The sequence below is a fragment of the Telmatherina bonti genome (assembly GCF_933228915.1).
Source record: "Telmatherina bonti genome assembly, chromosome: 21".
Taxonomy (NCBI): Eukaryota; Metazoa; Chordata; class Actinopteri; order Atheriniformes; family Telmatherinidae; genus Telmatherina; species Telmatherina bonti.
This window is the reverse complement of record NC_136630.1, coordinates 30,483,083-30,509,972: the sequence shown is the minus strand read 5'-3', so window position 1 is coordinate 30,509,972 and position 26,890 is coordinate 30,483,083. Positions and strand designations below refer to the sequence as shown.

At 44.1% G+C, this 26,890-nt stretch overlaps 1 protein-coding gene across 1 annotated transcript; it reads right to left on the bottom strand.

The window, feature by feature from the left end:
* Nucleotides 1-861: 861 nt before the first annotated feature.
* Nucleotides 862-25,438, bottom strand: LOC306771483 (patatin-like phospholipase domain-containing protein 7; the record flags this gene model as incomplete). Its single annotated transcript, XM_079260649.1, is given in 15 exon segments — nt 862-997; nt 10,439-11,145; nt 13,917-14,054; nt 18,793-18,843; nt 18,924-19,076; nt 19,155-19,237; nt 19,240-19,302; nt 20,170-20,286; nt 20,463-20,532; nt 20,656-20,772; nt 20,848-21,004; nt 22,920-23,104; nt 23,191-23,359; nt 23,500-23,563; nt 25,309-25,438. Coding segments are annotated over 15 exon segments (2,340 nt in total).
* Between the last annotated feature and the right edge of the window lie 1,452 nt (nt 25,439-26,890).

Below are 26,890 nucleotides of genomic sequence, written 5' to 3'. Positions count from 1 at the left end.
AATAAACACTGAAACACTCTCATGGCAAATCTGCTATGAAAACGATGGCGAATGAGTTTGAAACTATCAGAAGCTGCTGAAAATGTTCTGAATCAGTTCTTTCTTGAGGTGTTGTTCTCATACTCTGATAGTTAACTCCAGGATGGTGACAGACTGCATCCGGCTGACTGACACGGGATCAGAGTCAGCATAAAGTCTGGCTTAAACATCACCTGCAGCTCTCAGTCCGTGTTTGAAAGCAGACACTCCTTCTTCCACTCGGAAACGTCTGAAACGCTGCATTCATTTCTGTTTTGTTACATGCACCCACCTGTTCTTTGGGAAAAGAAAAAAAAGTGCAGCTTGCTGGAACTTCAGGCTAACTCCTGTTAATGTCATGATGCTGAGCTGTTTGACCCACATGCAAATGAAGCTCAAAAGAGAAGTTAACAATGAGAAGGTTTGCTGGAAAACAATGAAGGTTTCTACGGTCCGGGAAAATCCTGGGCTCAGCACTGCTGTGTCGCTGTAGAGACAGCTTTATATGAGAGCTGGGGTTGGATGATGACACCGTGGAATGGATGGGCTTTCCTACTTGTTTTAAAGATATAGATAGTGATGACGAGGGATCTGGGAGGGAAGTTCTGGGAGGGATGCCTGGAGAATGCTGCAAGTCTGAGCCAGTCGTGGGCAAACGATGGAGGGTGGACAAGCTGCACAGCCATGACTGTTCCTGGATGGCTGCCAGCCGTGGACAGATGACCACAGGAGGTTGTTGCAGCAGAGAGGATTTCCAGAGAGGAACGTCATGGACTGGTTAGCAATGAAGTCAACAGGGCGCTCAGGGGAATCCAGTTCGGGTGCTTTCACAGGGCTCAAGGCTCAAGCAACGAGGAACTGGCAGCCGGCTCCAGATATACTCCAGGCGATGACCACAGATGCTCTGCAGGTGTGTGGAAAAGCACACCTATGGAAATCAGCCTGCAGGTACGGGCCCAATGGCCCCCTCTGGTGGAACCTGAAAAACAGCACCGATCCCCACAGAAGACAACCCAGATCCTGACAATTAAAAGAGCTGACAGGACAGATGTGCAGCTCTAGTACTGCTTTGTTGACAAGTTAACTCAGTGTTTGCACAACTCAAACAAAAGGCCAACTAAAGACGCTCAATTCTCTGCAGCTTTTGCTCTTAATCAGATCCTGTAGAATAATAATCATCATTTTACTGGCTGAAACACATTCCCTATCCGCACAAGTCCACATTAGGTTCTGCTTGGTTGGATTAAAACATCTACTTGGTGGTCAGAAAGGATCCTGTCTTGTTAATGAGACATCATGAAAGCTCACCAAAATAACAAGGCATGCTTCCATTTCATTGCATCAGCAGTGGTTGTTTATCAGGATCCAGCATTTTAAATAAAAACATATCAAGAGCAGAGTGTTTAGATGTTACTTCCAGCTGCAACTGGTAACATATCAAACACTTTGGTGCAATAACGCCAGGCATTCCCATTCACATACTTGGTCTGACACTCATCTGGAAGATAAAAAAGAAATATGACAAATAAGATGAGGATTTCTGAGGATTTCAAATCCTCATCTGAAGAGACCAAACCTGACGGTAAAAAGCGTAAACTTGGGTGATGTGTCGGCTCCCATGGTTTCCACGTAGAAGAGAGATGCGGTCTGGCCATGTGGCTTTCAGGACCAGCAGATAGGTGAATGTCTCCAGGCTGGAAGATCCTCGCTCTACAAAGTCACCCTGCAGACAGCAGAGGCCTGTTCAAGATGCTGTGTGAAAACACTGGAACGTCAACCAGACCTCCCAGTCTGTTTATTAAAATCCGATGGTCTACTGTATCATCACTATTAACGATTATTGACTAGTTTACACACAAGCTAATGTCACTTGGTTACGCTGTTAGAATACAAAACGGCAAAGACAGTCTCATTATAATTATAATACATCTTTAGTTAACATATTTATCAAATGTTTAGTTTACCTTGAGGTCATTTTCTGAGAGATATTTACACTGTTTAGCAATCTCCGCATATTTATCTAATCTTTACTGTGTAAAGTTGTCACGCACTACGTCTTGTAACAACCGCTTTTTATTTTACCCCCGAGTCGTTTCAAACTCTTACACAAGCTGAAGTGGTTAAATAAATAAAGCAATTATTATTATTATCATTATTAATAATAATAATAATAATAATAATAATAATAATAATAATAATAATTGGATGAGTGATTATTTGAGGAACCCTGAATTGGAATAAGCGGTTCGGAAAATGAATGAATAAATGATTATTTGAGGATGACAAAAAGAAAAAAAATTGCTGCGACATCTTAATATTTTCCCCTGGAATTAAAGGAAGTATAACTACTCTGGTCATAAAGAATCCACGCTTCTTACTGATGCATACTTTTCTTTATTCCATAACCACAAAACACTGTGAAAACTGAAAGACAAAAATGTCTTTTCAAGGCTCAAATATTCTTTTCCAATCACAAATATTAGAATATATTTACGTTTTAAATATCCAATTTAAACCTTGTTTACAATATATCCATAAACAAAAGAAATACCTCATCAAACATACCGTGTTCGCCTTTCAGACCAGCAGTAGAATTATTAAGCGCATAAAACTCCTCCCGAAGTCTCTATTACTTTACTCTTGTTGGCGCTTAGTGAACAGCTTCCGGGGCGCAGTCACATGACTCAAAACGCAAACCTATTCTCACAGAAACAGCAGCACAGCAATCAAATAATGGCCAAAATCATCAGAGCATTTCCAAAATAATACAATCAGACACTCCGAAACTGTGTTTTTAAAAAAAAAAAGGAATTCAATTTATATAAAAACCCACAAAGAAAAAACAGCGCGAATGCCGGCTTCCGGCGTTACCATGGCAACACATAAACATTGTGCCGAATATGCTGCCAGCTACAGGAAGTACTTTTAATTTATTTTCAAAAGGTCCTTAAGATCGAAGCAAGAGGATGGAATCTGACGTCATCGTCAGAGATTGGTTTCCCTTTGATTCTTTGATCCTTTGATGTCAAAGGCAATCGAATATGATGTCAGACCCGCCACTCTTTAATAGCCAGCTACTTGTTCACACACCTTCATTTCTAAAGGATCGCTTCAGAAAAGACAAGTAGTTTTCAGTATCGAGCAAATTTACAGGACTTTTTTTTTTTTAATCCGTCACAGTTTACAATGGGAATCTGTTCCAGTAGGGATATTCATCCTGCGATACAATTAAATTGTTATGTGCATGATCCATTGGGAGGATATTGTCTTCGTGAGTTTATTGGAAAAGGGTCTACTGGAGAAGTGGCCGAATGCATCGACGTGTACAACAATTACAGGACAGTGGCAATTAAATTTTTGAAAAGAAAATTTGACGAACTAGGAAGAAGAGAAGCTGGGATCTTGCACCAAATCCAAAAATTAGATCCTGACAAAAACAATTTGATCAAATTCCACAGGTGCTTTCAGTACATGGGCGTAAATTGTCTGGTTTTTGAGAAGCTGGACATTAGCTTATCTGACTTGATACAACGGAAGAGGAAGTCACTGCATGTTTCTGAAATCAGAACAATTGCAAAGCAGCTACTGGAGGCCATCAACGCACTCAATAGTATCGGTTTGTCACACAATGATATTAACCCAGACAATGTAATGTTGGTAAACCGGAAATTGCAGCCTTTCAAAGTGAAGCTAATTGATTTTGGACTAACTGCTAAGTCAGGTGATTTGTGTAATCATCCTTCCTTTCAAAAACTTTGTTACAGAGCCCCTGAGAATTTTTTGGGCCTTCCAGTCAATGAAGCAGTTGACATGTGGTCTTTGGGATGCACACTGATGTTCTTGTATCTTGGTGAAAACCTGTTTGCAGGCAAACATAATTATGACATCATGAAAGTCATTTCAAAGATTATAGGTATTCCTAATTACATACTGGATAAAGGACTCAAAACCGAAACCTTTTTTAACTGGGTGGAGACGGATGACGGTTCAGAATGGAAGTGGAATACAATGGATGAATATGAAAGATCTGAAGGAGGTTGTTTTACTTCCGTCAAGTATATTTACGACAACATCTCTTCTCTGGAAGATCTGCCAACACTGCATAAGGTGCCTGACAAGCCCACAGAACCTGAAGACACAGATGGATTCATCAGTCTTCTCAAAAAGATGTTGCAGGTGGATCCAGACGAACGGATCACCCCTGCTGAAGCACTCAATCACCCTTTCATACTTCAAACTCCCTTATCTGAGGAAAATAATCAGCCTTCTGCAGTTCCAACTCAGTGCGTTATGTCAGACGATGGAAGATATCGAATGGAGCTGATGGATGTACAAAATCAAAGACAGGTCGAGTTGATAGCAGCATTTAATAATTGGAAAAATCAGGAACTCTTTCCTGTTACCAGTGATCAGCCTTCTGAGACCTTAAGTCAGATAAATGTGGCAGACATTCAGCCCAGTGAGACAGAAGAAGAGACCATTGTTACATCCTCTACTAAAGAAACAACTAAATCAGTCAATAGTTTAACCAGCTTCACAGGCGCTGTGACCAATGCTAACAGAGTTACTGCTGTAACTTCTGCAGAAGTCTCTCCCAGCGACAAACAAGTCAAAGATGAAGATGATAACAACAAAGACAATGAAATATATCTAATGGAACTGATGGATGTACAAAATCAAATACAGGTCGAGTTGATGGAAGCATTAAATCATTGGAAAAATCAGGAACTCTTTTCTGTTACCAGTGATCAGCCTTCTGAGACCTTAAGTCAGATAAATGTGGCAGACATTCAGCCCAGTGAGACAGAAGAGACCATTGTTACATCCTGTGCTAAAGAAACAACTAAATCAGTCAACAGTTTAACCAGCTTCACAGGCGCTGTGACCAATGCTAACAGAGTTACTGCTGTAACTTCTGCAGAAGTCTCTCCCAGCGACAAACAAGTCAAAGATGAATATTATAACAAAGGCGATGGAAGATATATAATGGAGCTGATGGATGTACAAAATCAAATACAGGTCGAGTTGATGGAAGGATTTAATTATTGGAAAAATCAGGAACTCTTTTCTGTTACCAGTAATCAGCCTTCTGAGACCTTAAGTCAGATAAATGTGGCAGACATTCAGCCCAGTGAGACAGAAGAGACCATTGTTACATCCTGTACTGAAGAAACAACTAAATCAGTCAACAGTTTAACCAGCTTCACAGGCGCTGTGACCAATGCTAACAGAGTTACTGCTGTAACTTCTGCAGAAGTCTCTCCCAGCGACAAACAAGTCAAAGATGAATATTATAGCAAAGGCGATGGAAGATATATAATGGAGCTGATGGATGTACAAAATCAAAGACAGGTCGAGTTGATGGAAGCATTTAATCATTGGAAAAATCAGGAACTCTTTTCTGTTACCAGTAATCAGCCTTCTGAGACCTTAAGTCAGATAAATGTGGCAGACATTCAGCCCAGTGAGACAGAAGAGACCATTGTTACATCCTGTGCTGAAGAAACTGCTGCTGACAATGCAAACAAACCAGCAGCAACACCCGTCCAAAACATCACAAACATAACATCCTCTGATATGTTTAACAGTAACTGTAAATAAGAGCAATGAAGATCTACTGAGGTGAACACCTGCAACACGTTTTTACAAAGGATTGGTAAATTCTTCTCCCAGTTATGCATGTTTTGCACAGGAGCAGAATAAATGGATGCATTTCCACCACCTTAATTCGTACACATAAAAAAAAAACAACTACAAGCACAGACCACAACGCCATAGGGTTCCACACCTGAGCAAAACACCAAAAGGCCAAACAAATAAAAGCAAACAAAACTAACAAAAAACCCCACAAAACACAAAAACAACAAAAACCAACCAACCAACCAAAAACAAAACAACGAAAAACAAAACCCAACAATAAACAAACTCTAAACAAAAACCCCAACAAAAAACAACCAAAAACACAAAACAACAAAACAACAAAAACCAACCAAAAACACAAAAACAAAATCCAACAAAAAACAATGAACAACTGAAAAAAAAACAAAACCCAACAATAAACAACAAATTAAGTAACAACTTATACAACCAAAAACAAAACCCAACAGAAGACAACCAACAACCGAAAAAAAACAACAAAAACAAAAAACAACAATAACAAACCAAAAACAAAACCCAACAATAAACAAACAAACACAAAACAAAAAACAAACAACAAAAAACAACAATAAACAACCAAAAACAAACAACAAAAAAACACCATGAACAACAAAAAACAACAAAAAACGCAAAAACCCCAACAACGAACAACCAAAAACACGAAACAAAAAACACAATAAACAACAACAACAAAAAAAAACATAATAAACAACAAAAAACACGAAACAAAAAACACAATAAACAACAAAAAACAAAAAAAACATAATAAACAACAAAAAACACAAAACAAAAAACATAATAACCAACAAAAAACACTAAACAAAAAGACCCAACAATAAACAAACACAAAACAAAAAACATCCAACAACGCAAAACAAAGAAAAACCTAACAAACAAACAAAAATCAACAACAAACAAAAATCAATCAACAACCGAAAACACAAAACAAAAAAACCCAACAAAAAACAATCAAACACAAATCAAAACAACTAAACAAAAAAACCCACAAAAAAAAAACAAAAAACAAGCAACAACATAAAAAAAACACAAATAAACACAAAAAACGTAACTAAAAAAAACAACAAATAATGCAAAACAACAAAAAACACAAAACAAAAACATAAAAAACAACAAAAATCACTAAACAAAAAACCCCAACAATAAACAAACACAAAACAAAAAACATCATACAACACAAAACAAAAAACCCCACAAAAAACAAACACAAATCAAAACAACTCAACAAAAAACCAAACACAAAACAAAAAAATCCAACGAAAACAATTGAAAACAAACAAAAAACATAAAAACACACAAATAAACACAAAAAAACGTAACTAAAAAAACCAACAAATAATGCAAAAACAAAACCCAACAAAAAAACAACCGAAAAAAACCAACAAAAGACAACCCAAAACACAAAAACCAAAACCCAACAATAAACGACCAAAAACGCAAAAACAAAACAAAAAAAACCCCAAAAAACCCAAACAAGCAAAAGCACAACATAAACAACCAAAAAACACAAAACACCCCTCCCTGAGCCGTCACCTTGTCGTGGTGGGGGGGTTTGTGCGTCCCAAAGATGCGGCTTCGGCTGTCACCAGGGCAAAAACTCGGGCATGGGAGGAGTTCGGCGAGGCCATGGAGAAAGACTTTCGGATGGCTTCGAGGCGATTCTGGTCCACCATCCGGCAGCTCAGGAGGGGGAAGCAGTGCTCCATCAACACTGTGTACAGTGGAGGTGGGGAGCTGCTGAAATCAACTCGCGACGTTGTGGGTTGGTGGAGGGAGTACTTCGAAGACCTCCTCAATCCTACCAACACAAAAAGGGGGGTGGTGGTCCCCCTTTTTAAGAAGGGGGACCGGAGGGTGTGTTCCAGTTGCAGGGGAATCACACTCCTCAGCCTCCCTGGTAAGGTCTATTCAGGGGTCCTGGAGAGGAGGGTCCATCGGATAGTCGAATCTTGGATTGAGGAGGAGCAGTGCGGTTTTCGTCCTGGTCACGGACCAGCTCTATACCCTCTTTGGAGTCCTGGAGGGGGCATGGGAGTTTGCCCAACCAGTCTACATGTGCTTTGTGGACCAGGAGAAGGCGTTCGACCGTGTCCCCCGGGGGCTCCTGTGGGGGGAACTCCGGGAGTATGGGGTACCGGACCCCCTTGTACGAGCTGTCCGGTCCCTGTACGACAGGTGTCAGAGCTTGGTCCGCATTGCCGGTAGTAAGTCGGATTCGTTTCCGGTGAGGGTCGGACTCTGCCAAGGCTGCCCTTTATCACCGATTCTGTTCATAACTTATATGGACAGAATTTCTAGGCACAGCCTAGGTGTTGAGGGGATCCGGCTTGGTGTCCTCAGGATTGGGTCCCTGCTTTTTGCAGATGACATGGTCCTGTTGGCTTCATCTGGTCGTGATCTCCAGCTCTCGCTTGAGCGATTTGCTGCCGAGTATGAAGCGACTGGGATGAGAATCAGCACCTCCAAATCTGAGACCATGGTCCTCAGCCGGAATAGGGTGGATTGCCCTCTCCGGGTCGGGAGTCAGGTCCTGCCTCAAGTGGAGGAGTTTAAATATCTCGGGGTCTTGTTCACGAGTGAGGGAAGGATGGAGCGTGAGATTGACAGACGGATCAGTGCGGCGTCTGCAGTAATGCGGACTCTGCGCCGGTCTGTCGTGGTGAAGAAGGAGCTGAGCCAGAAGGCGAAGCTCTCGATTTACCAGTCGATCTACTTTCCTACCCTCACCTATGGTCATGAGCTGTGGGTCGTGACCGAAAGAAGGAGATCTCGTATACAGGCGGCTGAAATGAGTTTCCTCCGCAGGGTGGCCGGGCTCTCCCTTAGAGATAGGGTGAGGAGCTCGGTCATCCAGGAGGAGATCAGAGTAGAGCCGCTGCTCCTCCGCATCGAGAGGAACCAGTTGAGGTGGCTCGAGCATCTGGTCAGGATGCCTCCTGGACCTCCCTGGTGAGGTGTTCCAGGCACGTCCCTCTGGGAGGAGACCCCGGGGAAGACGCAGGACACGCTGGAGGGATTATATCTCTCGGCTGGCCTGGGAATGCCTCGGGATCCCCCCGCAGAGTTGGCAAATGTGGTTGGGGAGAGGGAAGTCTGGGCTTCCCTGCTTAGGTTGCTGCTACCCCGCAACCCGACCCCGGATAAGCGGCACGAAGACTAGACTGGTGTGTGTGTGTGTGTGATATGTTAAGATGTGTGCGCTTGAGAAAACGTGTGTCGTAGTGTGAGACTGGTGTCTGCTGAATGCTGTTGGGGGTGACTGGGGATGTCAGTGCTGATAGGAGAGTGTGTGAAATGGCCACTGATTATGACGACATCCTGAGCGTGCTAAGTTATTGGTTTCCATCAGCTGGCAAACCTGTAACCAAAGCTGCGGTAGATGTTAGAGAACAGTCCGGCATGTTCATGCCAACGTGTTTTCTGGTCACATGACAGCTCAGTTCTGCTTATCTGAAGCAGACCTGGGAAACATTCCAGCCTCAGAGAATGTTCTGTAATCCCAGTGGGACACTGATAGTTATGATGTGGGCCAGATTAAAGCGCCTGTTCCATGTTCACATTTCTGCCTACTTCAAGCTATTATCCTCTGGAAGCGGAAGCGACCGTATTGTTTCCCCAAGTGTGTGTCTGCTTCCGGTACGCTCCTTGTCCGTTTACTGTGGAGGTCGGTTTTTTCATGACTTCACTGTGGAAGCATCGTTCCTGTTGAGGCTCCTCTCCTTATCTTCTCTCATTTATGTGAAGGGTTTGGGATCCCTCGGAGTGGGGAACAGGACATGTTCTAGTTTCTGGGGGCATTCTTGTTTTGCGGTGGAGTTGACTGTGTTTTATCCTGCTTGAGCAGAAACTTCTCATTTTTCTGCTTATGGCCACCCTGAAATGCTTCTGGACATGCCAACTAGCACTGGTTACTGATGCAGGGCTTAGAAGATCCTGATACTTTGTTCTCTTTTAAGGATGACGGGGAACTTCAGTGCTGTCTGCTGCTCTTGACCATCAACACAGACCCCCAACTCTGATGTCAAGGCTACTGCTTGGTGGCTCTGGTCAGGCGTTTGTGTGTGCTCTAACCTCGAAGGTTTATTTTGGTTCCTTGTCTAAATATTATCCAGCCCAATCAGCTGTGTTTTCAGCAAGCTCACTCAAAAAATGTCTTCTGTTTGGTGATCTGTTTGAAACAGGTCTCATTATGATCAGAAGAGGGGTATTGTTGTGGAAATTTGATGTTTGAACTTAGATTTTCATATATTTCATACTCCTTAGCATATATTCATTTCTGTTTATGGCTTTGTGGGCTTTCTGAAAGGTCATGATGAACTTAAGCTTAGTTCCACAGTATCTGCTTAGTCCCCCTTACAGACAGATAATGTGTCGAGGCCCTGAGACGTCTGCATCCAGACATCTGGCATCTGATTATAACTTGGGGGTCAGTCTGACCTAACATTTTAAGCAACACCATTTCTTGTTTAGAATAACATCGATGTATGACGTGCAACGGACATACTTTAGGCGAGGGCTTAAAAGACAGTTTATTCTAGAACTCTTTAGAGCGTTTTCAGACTTCCGCCCTGTCGGACTTCTGAACCGTCTCTCCAAATTGCAATTTGAATCATTCTGCTCTTATTTTCTGTTCAATAAACTTTGTACTTTTTCATTTCAGAACCAGACTCCTCGTCATTGGCAGATTTTTTCCACAACACGGCCTTCCAGTCCCGGCCTTCCAGTCCCGGCCTTCCGGTCCCACCCTTCCCGTCCCGGCCACGGCCAGCCTTCCGGTCCCAGCCTTCCGGTCCCGGCCACGGCCAGCCTTCTGGCCACGGCCTTCTGGTCCCAGTCCCGGCCTTCCGGTCCCGGCAACGGCCAGCCTTCCAGTCCGCGGCCCGGCCTGCCGGTCCCGGCCATGGCCAGCCTTCCGGCCACGGCCTTCTGGTCCCAGTCCCGGCCTTCCGGTCCCAGTCCCGGCCTTCCGGTCCCGGCCACGGCCAGCCTTCCGGTCCCAGTCCCGGCCTTCCGGTCCCGGCCACGGCCAGCCTTCCGGTCCCAGCCAGCCTTCCGGTCCCAGCCACGGCCAGCCTTCCGGTCCCGGCCAGCCTTCCGGTCCCGGCCAGCCTTCCGGTCCCAGCCACGGCCAGCCTTCCGGTCCCAGCCACGGCCAGCCTTCCGGTCCCGGCCACGGCCAGCCTTCCGGTCCCAGCCACGGCCAGCCTTCCGGTCCCGGCCAGCCTTCCGGTCCCGGCCACGGCCAGCCTTCCGGTCCCAGCCACGGCCAGCCTTCCGGTCCCAGCCACGGCCAGCCTTCCGGTCCCGGCCACGGCCAGCCTTCCGGTCCCAGCCACGGCCAGCCTTCCGGTCCCAGCCACGGCCAGCCTTCCGGTCCCAGCCACGGCCAGCCTTCCTCAAACTGGTTGCGTATTGGGTGGTTGTGAACAGGTCTGATGATACTGAAGTAATCTATGGAAATTATATGGATTTCTAATGATGGTATAGCAGCTGTTTGTGCTTGGGCATTTGTTCCATGAAGGTGTGCAGGGTTAAATATTTTAGCTAATGAGTTGCACAGATGTGGAAGCTGTGTCATCACTGAGAATTTGTCTGGTTTTAAAGCATCATTTTGCTTCAAGATTTCAAGAGTTAAACTATGTATTCGTTCTAAACGATGAATCTAGAGCTGCGTTACTGATCAGTTCATGTGAAACAGTTCTGAATTAGTAGTTTCGCTGCAGGTCGTTTCACTTAGAAAATAACCAAAATGTCTTTGAGCTGCATTAAATGCTTCCTTTGTTGAGTCCAGCAGCCTAACATCCTTCCATCCATTTACTCGCCTCTTATCCAGGTTGGGTGTTCTCAGGGCAGCTGAGAGATGTAGTCCCTCCTGCCTCTCCTTCCTCCTGGTGGGACAGGCCTGGAACACCTCCTAACCAGATGGCTCAGCCACTTGATCTGCCTCCTGTCGATGCTTAAAATACAACTCATCCAAACAAAACATTTCAACTTCACATGAAGACAATTTTATTTTAGGTCTGCAGCTTCAAACATCTTCAAACAACGTATGAGCAGCTCTTCACCGATGGAAAAACAAGACAACATTTGTCATTAACTCAGAAATTATTCTACATCTAACAATCAGGAACAAATCAACACTGACACCAAACATGTTTTGTTGGTTTTCAGTCATAAAAACACAGGCAATGACAAAACCAATGGTCGCTAAACAACAGTGATTATCGAAGACATACGGCAGCAATGCTGCATTTTAACATTGTTCAGAAGAAATTAATCATTTCTACATGATCAAGATATAAACCACTGAATATCTTGAAGATGTGCCTTAGTGTAACAGTCTTCATGTACAAAGCATGCTTTCTTTTAGCTCCTTCCTGAAGTTAGAAAAACCTCTGCACAGTTGGGAAATGACAGAAATCAGCTTATTGTTCCAGGTGTAAGCAGCTCCACTGTTTTCAGCAAGCCCGAGAGAAAACGCTACATCTGTGCTTCCTGTGCTGCAACAAATAAAGATGTCTGCGAAGGAAAACCTCTATTTTGCATACAGGCTGTTTGGTTTCTGTGGGCTGAAACGTACAATCTCACGAGGACATAGAGAAAAACCTAAACACTGGCCAAGTTGCATTTGCATTCATGTAAATAAAAGCCAAGTTCACGAAACGCTGCTTTTGGGAAGAAGAAATCCCTTCATTACTGCACAAAAAGCACGGTAACACTGCAGATGAAGTGCTCAGAAGGCACGTCAAACCATATGTAACCCATGTCTCCAAATAATCTGGGAGTTTTTCACTGCTCCCCGCCGCAATCACATGCCCTGCCACAAGTGGCGCTATCATAAAAATGGCTGCGGCCTCACTAACATCCTGTCACCATTGCCCTGCTCCACGGCTGGACTCGTGTGCTGGATGACTCCACAAACTCCGCCAGAACTCCCTGAAAACTAAACCAAAGCTTTTCAAACTCAATGGTGAGTTTATGCATCATGTCCTTAACTAAATCCTTTCGACTGATTTTGCCGAAAGTCGTTTAAAAAAGTTAAATTAATGGCGGAAGTTGCTTTCGGTTTTCCAGAAGTTTTCTGACAGCGTTTACACTTATTAAACTGTCTAAAACTAACTAAAAACACTTAGAAGCCGGCTATGAATGATATGTGCCTTTAGTATAAGGCCTAAACTATCCACCATATTGGTGTTATACCAATATCGCTTTCCGTTGATTATTTATGTTTTAAAATGCGCTAGCAATGTGCTAACTAAAAGTTAACTAAGCAATTGAAATGAATGGGCCAGTGTTAGCCACTGCTACAACTGGTGCTATTAATGTTTTGATTTTTCTTTTGAATGAATGTTGCGCAACTGAATTATTTATTTATATTTATTTGTCATATGTTTACAAACTATTGAGAGCATTTATATTTGATATTTTGATAAGGTGATGAATACTGAAAAAATGTTACTGGTAACTGATATGATTTATGGGTTGATATTTATTGGGATTTTTTTTGTGACCTTCTTTTAGGTCAGGTTTTTACAAACCCCAGAATCCTCTTCAAGAGGTGGTGAGCTGGATTTGGTAGGACTTTTTTTTTTTGTTTGTTTTGATGTTTTTTCTCCGAACACCTTTTAGTTTTGATAAAATGAACTTTGCGGTTCCTCCAAGGATCGTAACTAAAAACTGAACTCTGCGTTTCCCTCAAGGATCGTAAATAAAACTGAACTTTTGCATCTTCCTACCAGGATCGTAATAAGAAGACTGAACAAAAATCCAAAAGGGAAAAAAATCCTTTTGGGTACAACTGAACTGAACTGGGAAAAAAAGCTTGAAAAGAGGTTTCTTGAAAGTGTTTTTTTTTTGTGTGCGTCTCATTTCTTGGTTGTCCTGTTTACAAATATAATTTAACTGTGCCTTATTTAGTTTTTTAATGCAATACAATTATCCTTAACTTTAATTTTCCTGCCTCCTGTCTTCATTCATTCACCACACAAGCTCCCATAGCGAATCTGGTCTTCTGTTCACCCATTCCATTCATTGCAATACTTAGTCCTAACACTCTTAATTTAATTTAAGCGTTACACATATTTATTAAACTGAAAAGGAAATGAAATGCAAAATCAAACTATAAAAATGGTAACATGGCAGGATGAAGCGGTGTAAAACCATCCTGTGATGTCATGAAACGTTACTGGAAGACTGGTGCATATGTGCTTGTATCAAAACACTGATCTGGAGATGGCATGTTCATAATCCACGTCTGCCTGACGTCCCTCAGAAATCTTGCTAGTTGCCTGAATTCTCTCAGCTGCTTGAGGGTAAACGTGGAACATCGTTAGTCCGGACACTGGTGCAGCTGCAGCCAACTGCACGACAACAGCAACCAATGAAAGCAGCACAGGATGACAGGAAGTAACTTCCCTGCTGAGCGAACGACCAGAAGACAACTAGATTCATTAAAAAGACAATATGGGAGTAACATGAGCTGCAGTGTTGCTTTCAGTTCCCTCAGTTTAAGCCACAGTCTGTTTAACTGCACCAGGCTGCAGAGGCGTCATGGCCGAGACAGCACCTACTGTCTGTTTCTACCAGCAGCGTCCCGCTGAGGTTCTACTGGGAGCACTGGGTCTGAACTGGTTCAGAAGCCGCCACAACTTTCATGGTCGTCACAGATGAGCGTTCTGCAAAGCATTCTTGGGTCGCCGTCGAACTCGGACCGGATCTCCTTCACCCTGCAAGTTCATTTGATGTTATTATTTTAGTTTGACACGTATTATTCACTGGTTTCTCATGGTAGGAAACGGATGTAAAACACAGTCCCAGCAGTGTCTGCCGTCTCCTCTCCCTCTGTGTGCTCGCTGCCGGGGGCGAAGGCCTCAAAGTCAGACGGTGCACTCTCCACCGCCTCTTCATCGTAGTCTGTCTGCTACTCATCAGAGAGTTCCTCTGGAGGAAGAGGAAGATGAAGTAGGAAACACAATGAGGACATGCAGTTTATTGTAAACAGCTTTTCAGAGGAATATTGAACAAAAAGACAGAATACATATTTTATTCCCAATTTAACATAAAGACACGTCAGATGAAAAATTAAATGAAAAATACTTTATTAATCCCCAAAAGGAAATTCAGTAGTATATAATAATAATAATAATATTAACTAGAGGAGGTCTTGTTCTGGAGGCTGATGGCTGCTGGCAGGAATGATCTTCTGTATCTTTCAGTCTTACATCGGACCTGAAGAAGCCTCTCACTGAACACACTTTGTTGTTTCATCACTGTGTTGTGGAGAGGGTGTGAAGAATCCTCCATCATCTTCATCAGCTTGTGCAGCATTCTTCTTTGGACAATCAGCTCCAGCGGCTCCAGAGTTACTCCAAGCACAGAAGCAGCTTTCTGGATCAGTTTGTTGATTCTCTTCAAGTCTCTGGTTCTGATGCTACTACCCCAGCAGATGCTGCAAAGCTGACTGCACTCTCCACAACAGACTTATAGAAGATATGCAACATCTTGGTGCAGACGTTAAACCATCTCAGCTTCCTTAAGAAGTACAGTCTGCTCTGACCTTTCTTGTAGATGTAGTCAGTGTTGCATTTCCAGTCCAGTTTGTTGTCCAGCTGAACTCCAAGATACTTGTATTCCTCCTCCACCTCCTCTCCCAGGATGGAAACAGTGCTTTGTTTATTCTTCTTCCTCCTGAAGTCAACAATCATCTCTTTTGTTTTGCTGCTATTTAATATGAGATGATTGTCACCACACCATTTAACAAACTGACTGACCAGTTCTCTGTACTCTGCTTCTTGTCCATCCCTGATACACCCCACAACTGCAGAGTCATCAGAGTATTTCTGCAGATGACAGGACTCAGAGTTGTACTGGAAGTCTGAGGTGTACAGAGTGAAGAGGAATGGCCAGAGTACAGTTCCTTGTGGTGCACCAGTGCTGCTGACCTCCATCTCAGTCACACAACCTTTCAGTCTCACAAACTGGGGTCTGTTTGTGAGGTAGTCATAGATCCAGGTGGTTGTGGAGGTATCCACCTGGAATTTATGGAGCTTCTCACATAACAAAGCAGGCTGAATGGTATTAAAAGCACTGAGAAATGAAAGAACATGACCCTCAGAGTGCTGCCTGAATGGTCCAGATGAGAGTGTGCTCTCTGGAGCAGGTATATGATGTCATCTTCAACCCCAAGTCCATTACGATATGCAAACTGGAATGGGTCCTGAAAGGTGTTTACTTGCTTGTTGAGGTGAGCCAGTAAGAGTCTCTCCAGGACTTTCATGATGTGAGATGTCAGGACAACTGGTCTGTAGTCACTTGGTTCAGCTGGTTGTGTTTTTTTAGGCACTGGAACAAGGCAGGAGGTTTTCCACAGCACTGGGACTCTATTTTGTCTCAGACTGGTGTTGAAAAGGTGCTGGAGAATCGGACATAGTTGTTTTGAGCAGGTCTTGAGAACTCTGGGACTGACACCACCTGGACCTGCAGCCTTGTTCTGGTTCAGTTTCTCAAGTTGCTTCATAACCTGATTGCAGGAGACAAACAAGGTGGAGGTCTCAGGATGTCCTGATGTGGAGGGAGATGAAGCTGTGTTCTGGTCCATGACTGAGCTGCAGGGTGACAGATTGGAGGCGTGACAGGAAAGCAGTGGGCTTATGGAGGGTGTGTGGTCTGTTGGGCTGGAGGTAGGGGGTGAACTGAACCTGTTGAAGAATATGTTCAGCTCATTAGCTCTGTCCAGACCTCCATCAGGCTGGTCCCCCTTTAACTTGAAGCCGGTGATCTTCTTCATTCCAGACCACACATCCCTCAGGTTATTCTGCTGGAGCTGACTTTCTAACTTCTTCCTGTAGTCCTCCTTGCACTTCTTAGTTTGTGTTTTAAGTTGTTTTTGTGTTGCCCTCAATAACTCCCTGTCTCCATCCCTGAAGGCTTTCTTTTTGATGTTCAGCAGCTTTTTCAGGTCACTGGTGATCCAGGGTTTGTTATTGGGGAAGCACCTCACTGTTCTTGTTGGGACGATGCTGTCCACACAGAAGTTTATGTAATCTGTCACACACTCAGTCATGGCGTTGATGTCGTCTCCATGAGGTTCACAGAGGATGTTCCAGTCTGTAGCCTCAAAGCCTCCTCTAAGAGCATCTTCAGCTTCAGCAGACCAGATTTTGATAGTCTTCGTGATGACTGGTTGCTGCTGAACGATGGGCTTGTAGGTGGAGGTGAGAAGAACCAGATTATGGTCAGATCTTCCTAAAGGAGGCAGGGCAGAACAACTGTATCCATTATTCAGATTTGCACAAAATAAGTCCAACATCTTATTTTCTCTGGTGGAGCAGCTGACAAACTGCTCCACCAGAGAAAATATGTTGGTAGAATGTTGGTAGAGTTGCAGAGAGGGAGACGTTGTTGAAGTCTCCGGAGATCACCATGAATGAGTTTGGATGCTGTGTTTGTAGCCGGGCAACGACGGAGCTGATGACGTCACAGGCTGTGTCTGGTGCGGTACCAGGTATTATATAAACCGCTACCAGAATAACACAGGTAAACTCTCTGGGTAAATAATATGGACGGAAGCTCACAGCTAACAGTTCCATGTCCCTTGTGCATCTCTTCTCCTTGACAGTAACGTCCAGGATGACACCAACGCTGGTTAACCAGCACTGCAATTCCACCACCCTTTAGCTTTCCGCTGTGTTGTCTACTGCGGTCTGCACGGACCGTTTTAAAGCCCAGTTGTTACGACCCGTTAGGAAGGTTGGTGCAACAAAGTACGGCGGACAACATGGATGCATAAGAAAGGCATTTTAATTTTATACCCCTGGGTAGCCGACACAATGTAGTTAAGCGTGTGGCAACACGCTAGTTGTTTGTTGGGGTAAAGGGAACAGCTGAACAGAAGAAAAAGGCTGCAAAAGGGCATATGAAATCACAGTACACACACCACAGCTGTTCCCATGAATGGAACAGGGTGGTCTAAACAACCCAACCCAGGGCACTCCAAGAACCCAAACAACAGGGCAAGACCACAAAAACAAACAAAACAAAAGACCAAATCCCAAATCAGTTCACAAGATTCACACACAGGAATGTCCTGTCATGAAAGTCAAAACAATGCTATTAAAGTTCACCACAGACATAGGTCCCAAAGAAATTCCACACAACGGTAAACATCACACAAAATGTCCATCACAAAACCCAAGTTGAGGGGGACAACCACCAGAAACAGACAGCTGCTTCCCCCTCCAGCCGAAGTGCAGCAGCTTCTATCTATGTCCTGGCTTGCTCCCGGAATGGCACTCTGAACCAATGAGAAGAGGAGGAGTCAAAGGTGCGTCCACAGTAACCACTCCTGGATCAGAGGGGACGAGCTTGCACTTTTATCCAGAATGAAGTTCAGGTGTGGTTCTTGCACAGGTGCTCGTAACACCGGTACAGACACATTACAGTCAGGGATGTGTTCATGGAGTCATGTCTCGGTGCAGCACTCTCTGTATTCTTTCTGAGACCTTGTTAGCATCTCGAGCTCGTCCGTTTTGTTAGCTAGCGATCTCACATTATCCATGACGATGGTCGGGAGAAGTGGTTTAAATCTCCATCGCTTTCTCCACTGTCTGACTCCCGCTCTGCATCCTCTTCTCTTTCTTTTCAACTCCATCGGGATTTGATGTGTTGTTTCGCTGATAATCCTGATTTGGGAGAGTTTAATCAGTTGATCCCGATTATAAACAAGTCTTTCGTTCCCATGGAGACTCAAAATAACAAGTCTTGAAAGACCCAAAAATATGCAGAAAAATCTTCCTTGCAGCACACCCTCCGAACCGGCATGAAATCCTCAGAAAAAATACCTAATCTGAGGTAATATCAATGTGAGAAGAGTTTGTACGTTTAAAAAAATCAAGATAGCAAGTTAGAGCTACTACAATTTGCTGCCATCAGACGGTGCAATCTAGAATGGAATATGTTAGATGTTAGATACATAGATGTTCCATTTGATGAAACTATGAGCTCATTCTGAACTTGATGACAGCAACTGGAGCAAAAAGTAGTTCCAGGATGACGTTTAGCATCGTTAGCATCTCCTCATCTTCTAACATCTGGAAACACCTGGGAAGTGAGGAGAGCAGCTGGTATCTTCCCGTGCTGGTATCCCACCTCCTACAGCAGCAGCCATGCAGGCTCACAGTCTGATTCGAAGACAAACAAACAAAAGAAAAACAAGCTGCAGGGAAACTCACAGCGATCTCGTCAAACTTCCCAAAGTCCAGCGTGCCGTAGCGATCGATTGGCGGCCGGATGTATTCGCAGTAGTCGCCGTCTCTGACCAGATCCATCTGCCGCACGCAGCACACGTAGGCCAGCCGTGTCTGGATCTCTGCCATGTTCAGGACCTGCGAGGGAAACGGGACATTTTACCACTTAGACCAGGCGCAGAGGAGCTGTGGGTACGCTGGGAAAGGCTGGCGCACCTTGACTTTCTCTGCCAGGGGGTTTAACTGCTTCCACAGCAGCGACCAGCCGCTCAGATAGTCGCCATAGTTGGTCAGCTGATTTCATCCCAACTTCCGACGCCGCTGGCGATCACAACATTGGCGCTCATGGAGCGAGCAACGTCTGCTGGAGATCAGAGCAAGCGACACACACTGGTAACCTGACGGCCTGTTTCCACCATCAGCTTCTCATCGTCACAAACAAGCTCAAGAGCCGCGTTTAAAAGTGAACTTTTAGGAGTTCCAGAAATTTCCAGGTGTTTGGCATCGAAGCTTGATGTTCTGGGCAAACGCGGGACAAAGTCAAACATCAGGAAGATGTTTTAGGGTCTTTTGAGGAAACCTTTCAGAAACATCTCATCTTTATTAATATCTACGGCTGTTTTCTTCTCTGCAAAGTCATGAGAAATTCCTGCACTCTGAAGTCGGCTCAAGCAGAACAACGTGAGGGATGTGTGGTCAGCGGGATCAGACTGATGGAAGTCTGGACCATGAGCTGCACCCTCGGCCTCCGTGAGCCCACAGCTTTCCTGTCACACCTCCACTCGTCACCCTGCAGCTCAGCCATGGACCGTCACACTGCCCCCATCTCCCTCCACATCTACTGAGACGTCCTCTGCCTCCAACTCCGGCCTGCCTGATCTGTTAGTGTGTGTAAAGGAAGGTGTTTGACGTTGTGTTTTTATCCATGTTGTCTATTTATTTAGCAGTTTATTGGGGTTCTGACTGTTGTCTGTGTGCGTTAATGTTCTGGGCCGTTATGGGTTATAATCTGAGGTAACCGAGCTTCAGTCCCCCCATTCTGGTTTTTAGGGAGCAGGGACGAGCTTGGTATCACTGAGAGCTGCAACCAGCTCATGGTTGTGTTTGTGAGAACATCAGAAACACAACCATGTGGAAAAGCCTTCAAGTAAGTAAAGATTTTAATCAGCTGAATACGTTGGAGCAGCTGTTTTTCTTCACAGCAACAGCTGCAAAGTCTCTGCTTCCTCACCAGGAAGGTTGTTTATGTAGCCTCCGTCCATGAGCAAGTGTCCGTCTTTAGGATCGCAGAGAGGCGGCAGGTAACCAGACAGCGACATACTGGCGCGGACGTAACGCCACAGTGAACCTGAACAAGAGAGACGGATGTTTACCTGCAGGTGGACAAAAGGAGAGAAGATGAAACTCTAGAAGAAGACAACAATGGACAGCTTTGGAATCTCATTTAAATCTTTCATGTGAAAGAAAAAAGTGTAAAAGAGAAAAAGGAAAAGAAAGGTCATAATTTCACACACGCACACACACCGTCAGTGTGGACTCTCATACAGGGAGCTGTGATATCTGTTGTAATGTTGAAGTACGGTAACCACAGGTCCTGGATGTGGAGAGGACACGACAACATCAAGATAACATGAAATATCTATGAAGGCATTTTTAAAAACACTGAACTTTCCCCTCTTCATCACCTGAACTCACATCCAGATACTGAGAAACTCACCTCCATCTGTTTGTCCTTAAAGATGGCGCTAATGCTGGAGTTGAAGGAGGCTCCAGAAAACATGGAGGTAACTGGGTAGGTCAGGTCCAAGATCCTCTGAAAGTCAGACGTCATTCCCTGAAGAAGAGACCAACAATTAAAAGGATTCTGTGAAGAATGATCTTGTTATCCTCAGCACTGAAGTCAACCCACCATGGCCCCCTCATGGGCCCGGACCCTCATCCTGCTGCTGCTCTTCTCCTCGCCGTACAGCGCTCCCATGAAGGCGCCGATGGACGTGCCCCCCACCAAGTCAATGGGGATTCCTGCCTCATTCAGCGCCCGCAGGATGCCCACCTGAGAGCAGCTTCTGAAAACACATTTATCTATCCGCTTTAATAAACACTGGGGGAAAAAAAGTTGTTAAAAAGATGAGCGAACTTTAAAAAACCTGCCGGTCTACTAAGATCCCAATCTGCGAGTAGGAAACTGTGAGTGCAGTCTAGAGTTCTGCACGTGGGGCTGAACCACAGTTTGCAGGTGATTTACTAGGAGTGATTGTGTAAATGGCGGCAGGTGCAAACGTGTTCCAGACTCCAAATTTACATGAGGGTTTTGCACGTGGCGTGGTTTGTAGCACGGCGAGAAAACATGACCTAATGCAAAGAAATCTGACTAAAACACAAATAGAGGAATTCATAAAAAACTTAATGATGTCGGAAGAACGATGCAAACATGGGATGAAGTAAAAAGTCGTAGACAGACATTAGAAGGGGAAGAAAAGAGAAATCTGCATAATAAAACAGGTAGGGGGTGTCCGGTGTGTGTACTGTCATCTTAAAGAAAGAAAACATGAATGAATAAGAGTATCTTGTTTCTAATAAAGGCCTCATTTATTTTACAAATAATTTCATAAACTGACCCTTTTACAAGCCAGCCGTCTAAACACTCACCAGCTCCTGGAGAACAGAAGACTGCTTTTCACAATAAAAGCATCATGCACTGACTGGAGGTATTTTGCACACGGACGCAATCATTGGCTCCTGTTACTCTAAGAAATCCAACTACTGAAAAGAAAAAACTTATTTGGTCTCAGTTAGCGACTGCAGAGTGCGTGAAACCTAATAACCGTGACCATCCAGCGATACATGGCATTTAGGACTTGGACAGGACATCGGGGGGATCCCAGCTGTGATGCAACATCTGTCATTTGCAGGTATGCACGACTCCTCTCCAGCAGCCCCAACATGCTGATTAAGCCATGTGTTTTAATGATTGTTTCCTCCTTCATCTAAAAAAATATTCATGCAGGTGAAAAACATGTCCTCTGTGTCTCCTTGCTTTGTTTCGTTGTCTCCTTCTTGTGACAAAAATCGCAACCATGTGCATGATTACACACACAAGCTGTTTCCTTCTGAAACGTGTTAAATACAGCTGCATCTTCAATCAGCAACATTGATCTCAGGTTTGATAGATCACGTTGCAGCTGCTGAATTAATATATTTACATTTTCTCCTCCCAACACACACAGAATAACGTGCGAACATCACATATTGCATATTCATTGCGGCAGATGTACTAACTGGATGCAGACTTGCTATTTTGCGCCTTTTAAAGACACAACCCTCAGTAGAACCTTTAATTTACTAATTTTAGGACAAGTCTTCAGGTCTACTTGTGTTTGAGTGAAACAACTCATCTTGTTAAATTTGAATTATTTTATTAGTATTTTCCAGGTCAGTTTCTCACTGACTGAATATGCATAAAGACAATTCCCAGGTCAGAGGAGGAGGTACGTACTGGTTTGGTTTCAGCCATTATGAACATCTGGGGGTGAAGCTAAGGCGCTCAATGAACCGGAGCTTTCTCGAGGTCTGGTTCCTCTCCAGATGTGGAAATCTGTACATGCTCAAAAAAAACCTCTCTCCTGATGTCCTGCACACGTACCACTGAGCTGCTGTACAAAGTGTAAATCCCCCTAAATTCTCTTTTTGCAACATCACTTTGTATTTTAAGGCTTTACATAAAATAAAAGGTACTTTCCGTCAGAAGACGGAAGTGCTGAGGTTACAATCCTGCTTTCTGTGTGTTCCAGCAGGAAACATAGCCGATGGCTGGAACGTCCCCATCAGAGATCCATCCCTGTGTGTTTAGAAGGAAACCAACTTCACAGCTATAATATTCATTTACACGTCTTAGCTTTTAGCTGGAGCCCCGTAAAGCTAATACTGCTGTTTAAAAACAGCTTATTAAAGGATTATTTATTCATATAGCTTTCTTTCTACATGAAGTGGCATAAACTCCTCCTGGAGAAGACCTTGCGGGGGCACGACAGGTGATGGTGTCTGGAGATCCAGCTCCGCATGTTCAGCCACTCAGCCGTCCCGCTGGGCGGCGCGCCGTCCTCCCTGTGCAGCAGCACCAGCTGCTTCTGAGCCCGCACCCAACTGCTCTCCAGCATCCGCTCCAACTACAGGCGTGGAGGAAGAGGAGGATGAGGAGGGAGCTTACATAAGGTGTGCTACAGGTGATCTAAAGTGGTGAATCCACACTGACCTCTCCCACAGTGGGCTCCTGCTCGCCCAGTCCAACAATGATGATGCAGTCGGCCTGGCGGATGCAGCATTGGGTCCAAGGCGTGAGTCCGGGGTCAGGCTGATAGAGGACGATGCGATGGACGTCCTCCTGCTGCCGCAGCCAGCTGGACAGACGGTACTCATGGACGCTGTAAGGGATGAGATGAAAACATGAATCCCAGCATGACTAGATCCCATTTCAGTCAAAGCCAAAAAAAGCACAGCAAGTACAAGAGGAGACATTTTTCTCAGGTTTTACTTGTAGGTGAACAGGTTAGCCGTGACTCACCTGTCCAGAGCAGCAGAGCCCAGTCGCTGTTTGATGATGTCACTGGTCAGGAGCAGAGTGGGGCCTTAGAAATAACAGGAACAAGGGAAAAAAAAGGTTCATAATACATAATACAAACTGGCAGATTTCATGAAGGTTTGAAGTTTTTGCTTCATAATCCAAGTTTTCTCGTATTTAATTCTTTCTGACTCACAGGTACAAACTAGTGATGGGGAACGAGATTCTTTTTACTGATTCCAGTTTAACTGGCTCACTCCCCGAAGACACTGGGGTTCTCAGTCACTGAGTCATCGACAGACGGATCAGTGCGGCGTCTGCAGTAATGCGGACTCTGCGCCGGTCTGTCGTGGTGAAGAAGGAGCTGAACCAGAAGGCGAAGCTCTCGATTTACCAGTCGATCTACGTTCCTACCCTCACCTATGGTCATGAGCTGTGGGTCATGACCAGAAGAACAAGATCTCGTATACAGGCGGCTGAAATGAGTTTCCTCCGCAGGGTGGCCGGGCTCTCCCTTAGAGATAGGGTGAGGAGCTCGGTCATCCGGGAGGAGATCAGAGTAGAGCCACTGCTCCTCCGCATCGAGAGGAACAGTTGAGGTGGATCGGGCATCTGGTCAGGATGCCTCCTGGACCTCCCTGGTGAGGTGTTCCAGGCACGTCCCTGCGGGAGGAGACCCCGGGGAAGACCCAGGACACGCTGGAGGGATTATATCTCTCGGCTGGCCTGGAAACGCCTCGGGATCCCCCCGCAGAGTTGGCAGATGTGGCTGGGGAGAGGGAAGTCTGTGCTTCCCTGCTTAGGCTGCTGCCCCCGCGACCCGACCCCGGATAAGCGGCAGAAGATGGATGGATGGATGGATCTACATTTCACAGCAGAATGAATGAAAACACTGATCTTTATGTACAAGATGAATAAAGAAAAGAAAATCTCCCTCAGAAGTAACGATCAGTTGTTTGATCAAATCCATACAGTACTGTTACATATCAATAAAATATTATCATTCACAATACTGCGATATTTTCATATATCAATGTTTTCTTCCCCCTCTACATTGTGTAAAAAAGTGTGAAACAAACAACAGACGCGAGCCCCACAAGTGGATGTCTTTGTTCTATGGAAGCAGAGCAGCAGATCCCAGCTCAGGTGAGGAAGAAGCTCTCCAGGTGATTTGTTCATGTTGCAGGCAGTACAGTGTGAGCTCGGTAGCAAGTGTTTTTTCATTCTTTCACATCTTATAGTGTCAAGATGAGGATGAGGTTTGAACCCAAGTTCCAGATTGAAGTTTTATTAACTAAACGGCAGCAGACTAAACTCATTGATCAGCAAAGAAAAACTACACGTGAGGGGTATAAATAGATAGAACCAAAACGAGACACAGGGTAAAATGGATGAACTAAATGAACCCAGGTCAACTAACAAATAGAGACAAGACTAAACAGCATGCTAGCGGTAGCAGGTGTGAGTCAGTGAATGAAAATGAGGAATAGTGATTCATGAGTCAGTAAAGTGATTCTTCATTATTGAACAATTTTTTCATGACTCGCACATCACTGGTACAAATTTCACAAAATCCCATTTCCAAAGCTTCTTGCACACGTGAACTCAGATACTGGCACAAACCAGGAGCTGTGAATACGCGCCTTTCGTCTCTACCAGGAACACGTATTTGTTCCAACAGTGAAAAACACGAACAAAGAGTAATATGAACTTTTCCACTCAGACTTATTGCTCTTAAAACAACATTTAAAAATGCCCTGTGTGTGTGTGTGGTGTCTGTGTGTGTGTGTGTGTGAGAAAGAGAGATTGTACCAATGCCACTGAGTGCATGCTGCAGCTCCAGAGTGAAGGCAGTGAGTGGGATCTCATCAGACACAGGCAGGATCTCCACCGTGGACAGATTGGAAACGGGATTCCCAGTATTCCAGGACAGGACAGACATCTGCGTTTCTGGATTTAAGAGACGGAACACTGAAGTAAAACCTTCATTCTGGCTTTTAGTGCAACTAGAAATCAGCACAGAGAGCAAGAAAACATCTTTCCCTGCCTTGGATGAAGGTGAATCTGAGTTTTGACTTGTTGACAATGTGATTTGAACTGAAGATGAAACCTTAACATACAACGAATAAAAATGACGCAGCAATAAAACTAAATAGAAACTAGAAACAGCTATTATTTAAACAATGCCACATGTGAATGCCCATTTATTGAACTATGCTGAATGATTGAAATGAAATTGCATAAGTACAAGAAATTGGAAGAAAAAAAAAAAAACAACTGACATTTTTTCTAATTGCCCCACATCAGGTTTGAAACCATGAACTTCTGTATTGAAGCACACTAACATACACACTATGCCACTAGTACTCTTAGTTACATTGTGGAAAAAGCGTCCAAATTTTGCCAATTGAGATGGGAACGCCTTTTTTTTCCACTTCCAGGAGGGTGTAATTAGCGGGATTGCAAAACCATGTGCAGGGGTTGAACTAAACTCCAGCAAAGATGTGACAGACTTTATTGTTCAATCTAAAAAACTTTTATTAAATGTGTTTAAGATTTATCAAAGTGTTCAAATGTTGCAGGGAGCATTGCTGGGACAAATCCTTCACATTTAACTGAGACATTTGCAAATAAATTCCTTTGCTCCTTGAAGTGTGCAGCTGAGACCAATAGTTCACATTGAGCAGCCTGCAGAACTGCACGCCATCACACAAGCAACAGCAAACAAAGGACAACAGAGCTGTATGTTAAATGCTGCATTTGAACCCGTGCCTTGTATGTGTACCTGTGTACCGGTGCACAAAATGGACCAATCGCTGAGCTGACTTCCGTTTTGTCCAATCACTGGAGAGGATTTTAACATCTGGCAAAAATGTGAATAACTTGAAAGGTTTACATGTTAGAAAGACCAAAAGTCATAGCACATATCTCCTGAATGAGCTGAACAGTTTGACATTTGTATGGTTGAAGTGAGGAAAAAGGTGTAGGAGGAGTAAAGTTTCAAACATTTTGCAGGAAAGATAAGTGTTTGATTTGAAGCATTTTAGGAACAACTTAATCAGTGTGAATGTGATTTATTGCATTTGTGCCACTTCAGCCTATCAAATATTAAACTCTTCAGTACATTCATGAGAATGAAGCTATGACTTTTGTCATGGCAAACCTTTGTAGATTTTAAGAAATTTAGCATTTTGCAAAAATAAATTCAGGCTTGTGATTGGCTGAAAGCCCTTCAAACCATATGCGGATTGGACACTGAACAAATGCAGCTCAGCTATTGGTCAGTTTTTGCATAATGAGCTGGAAATAGCTTCAACAGGGTTCAGAGCTCTGCACCAGTTTCCATTGGCCAGTACACTGCAGCCATATACATACTGACAACTTCCATTTTATT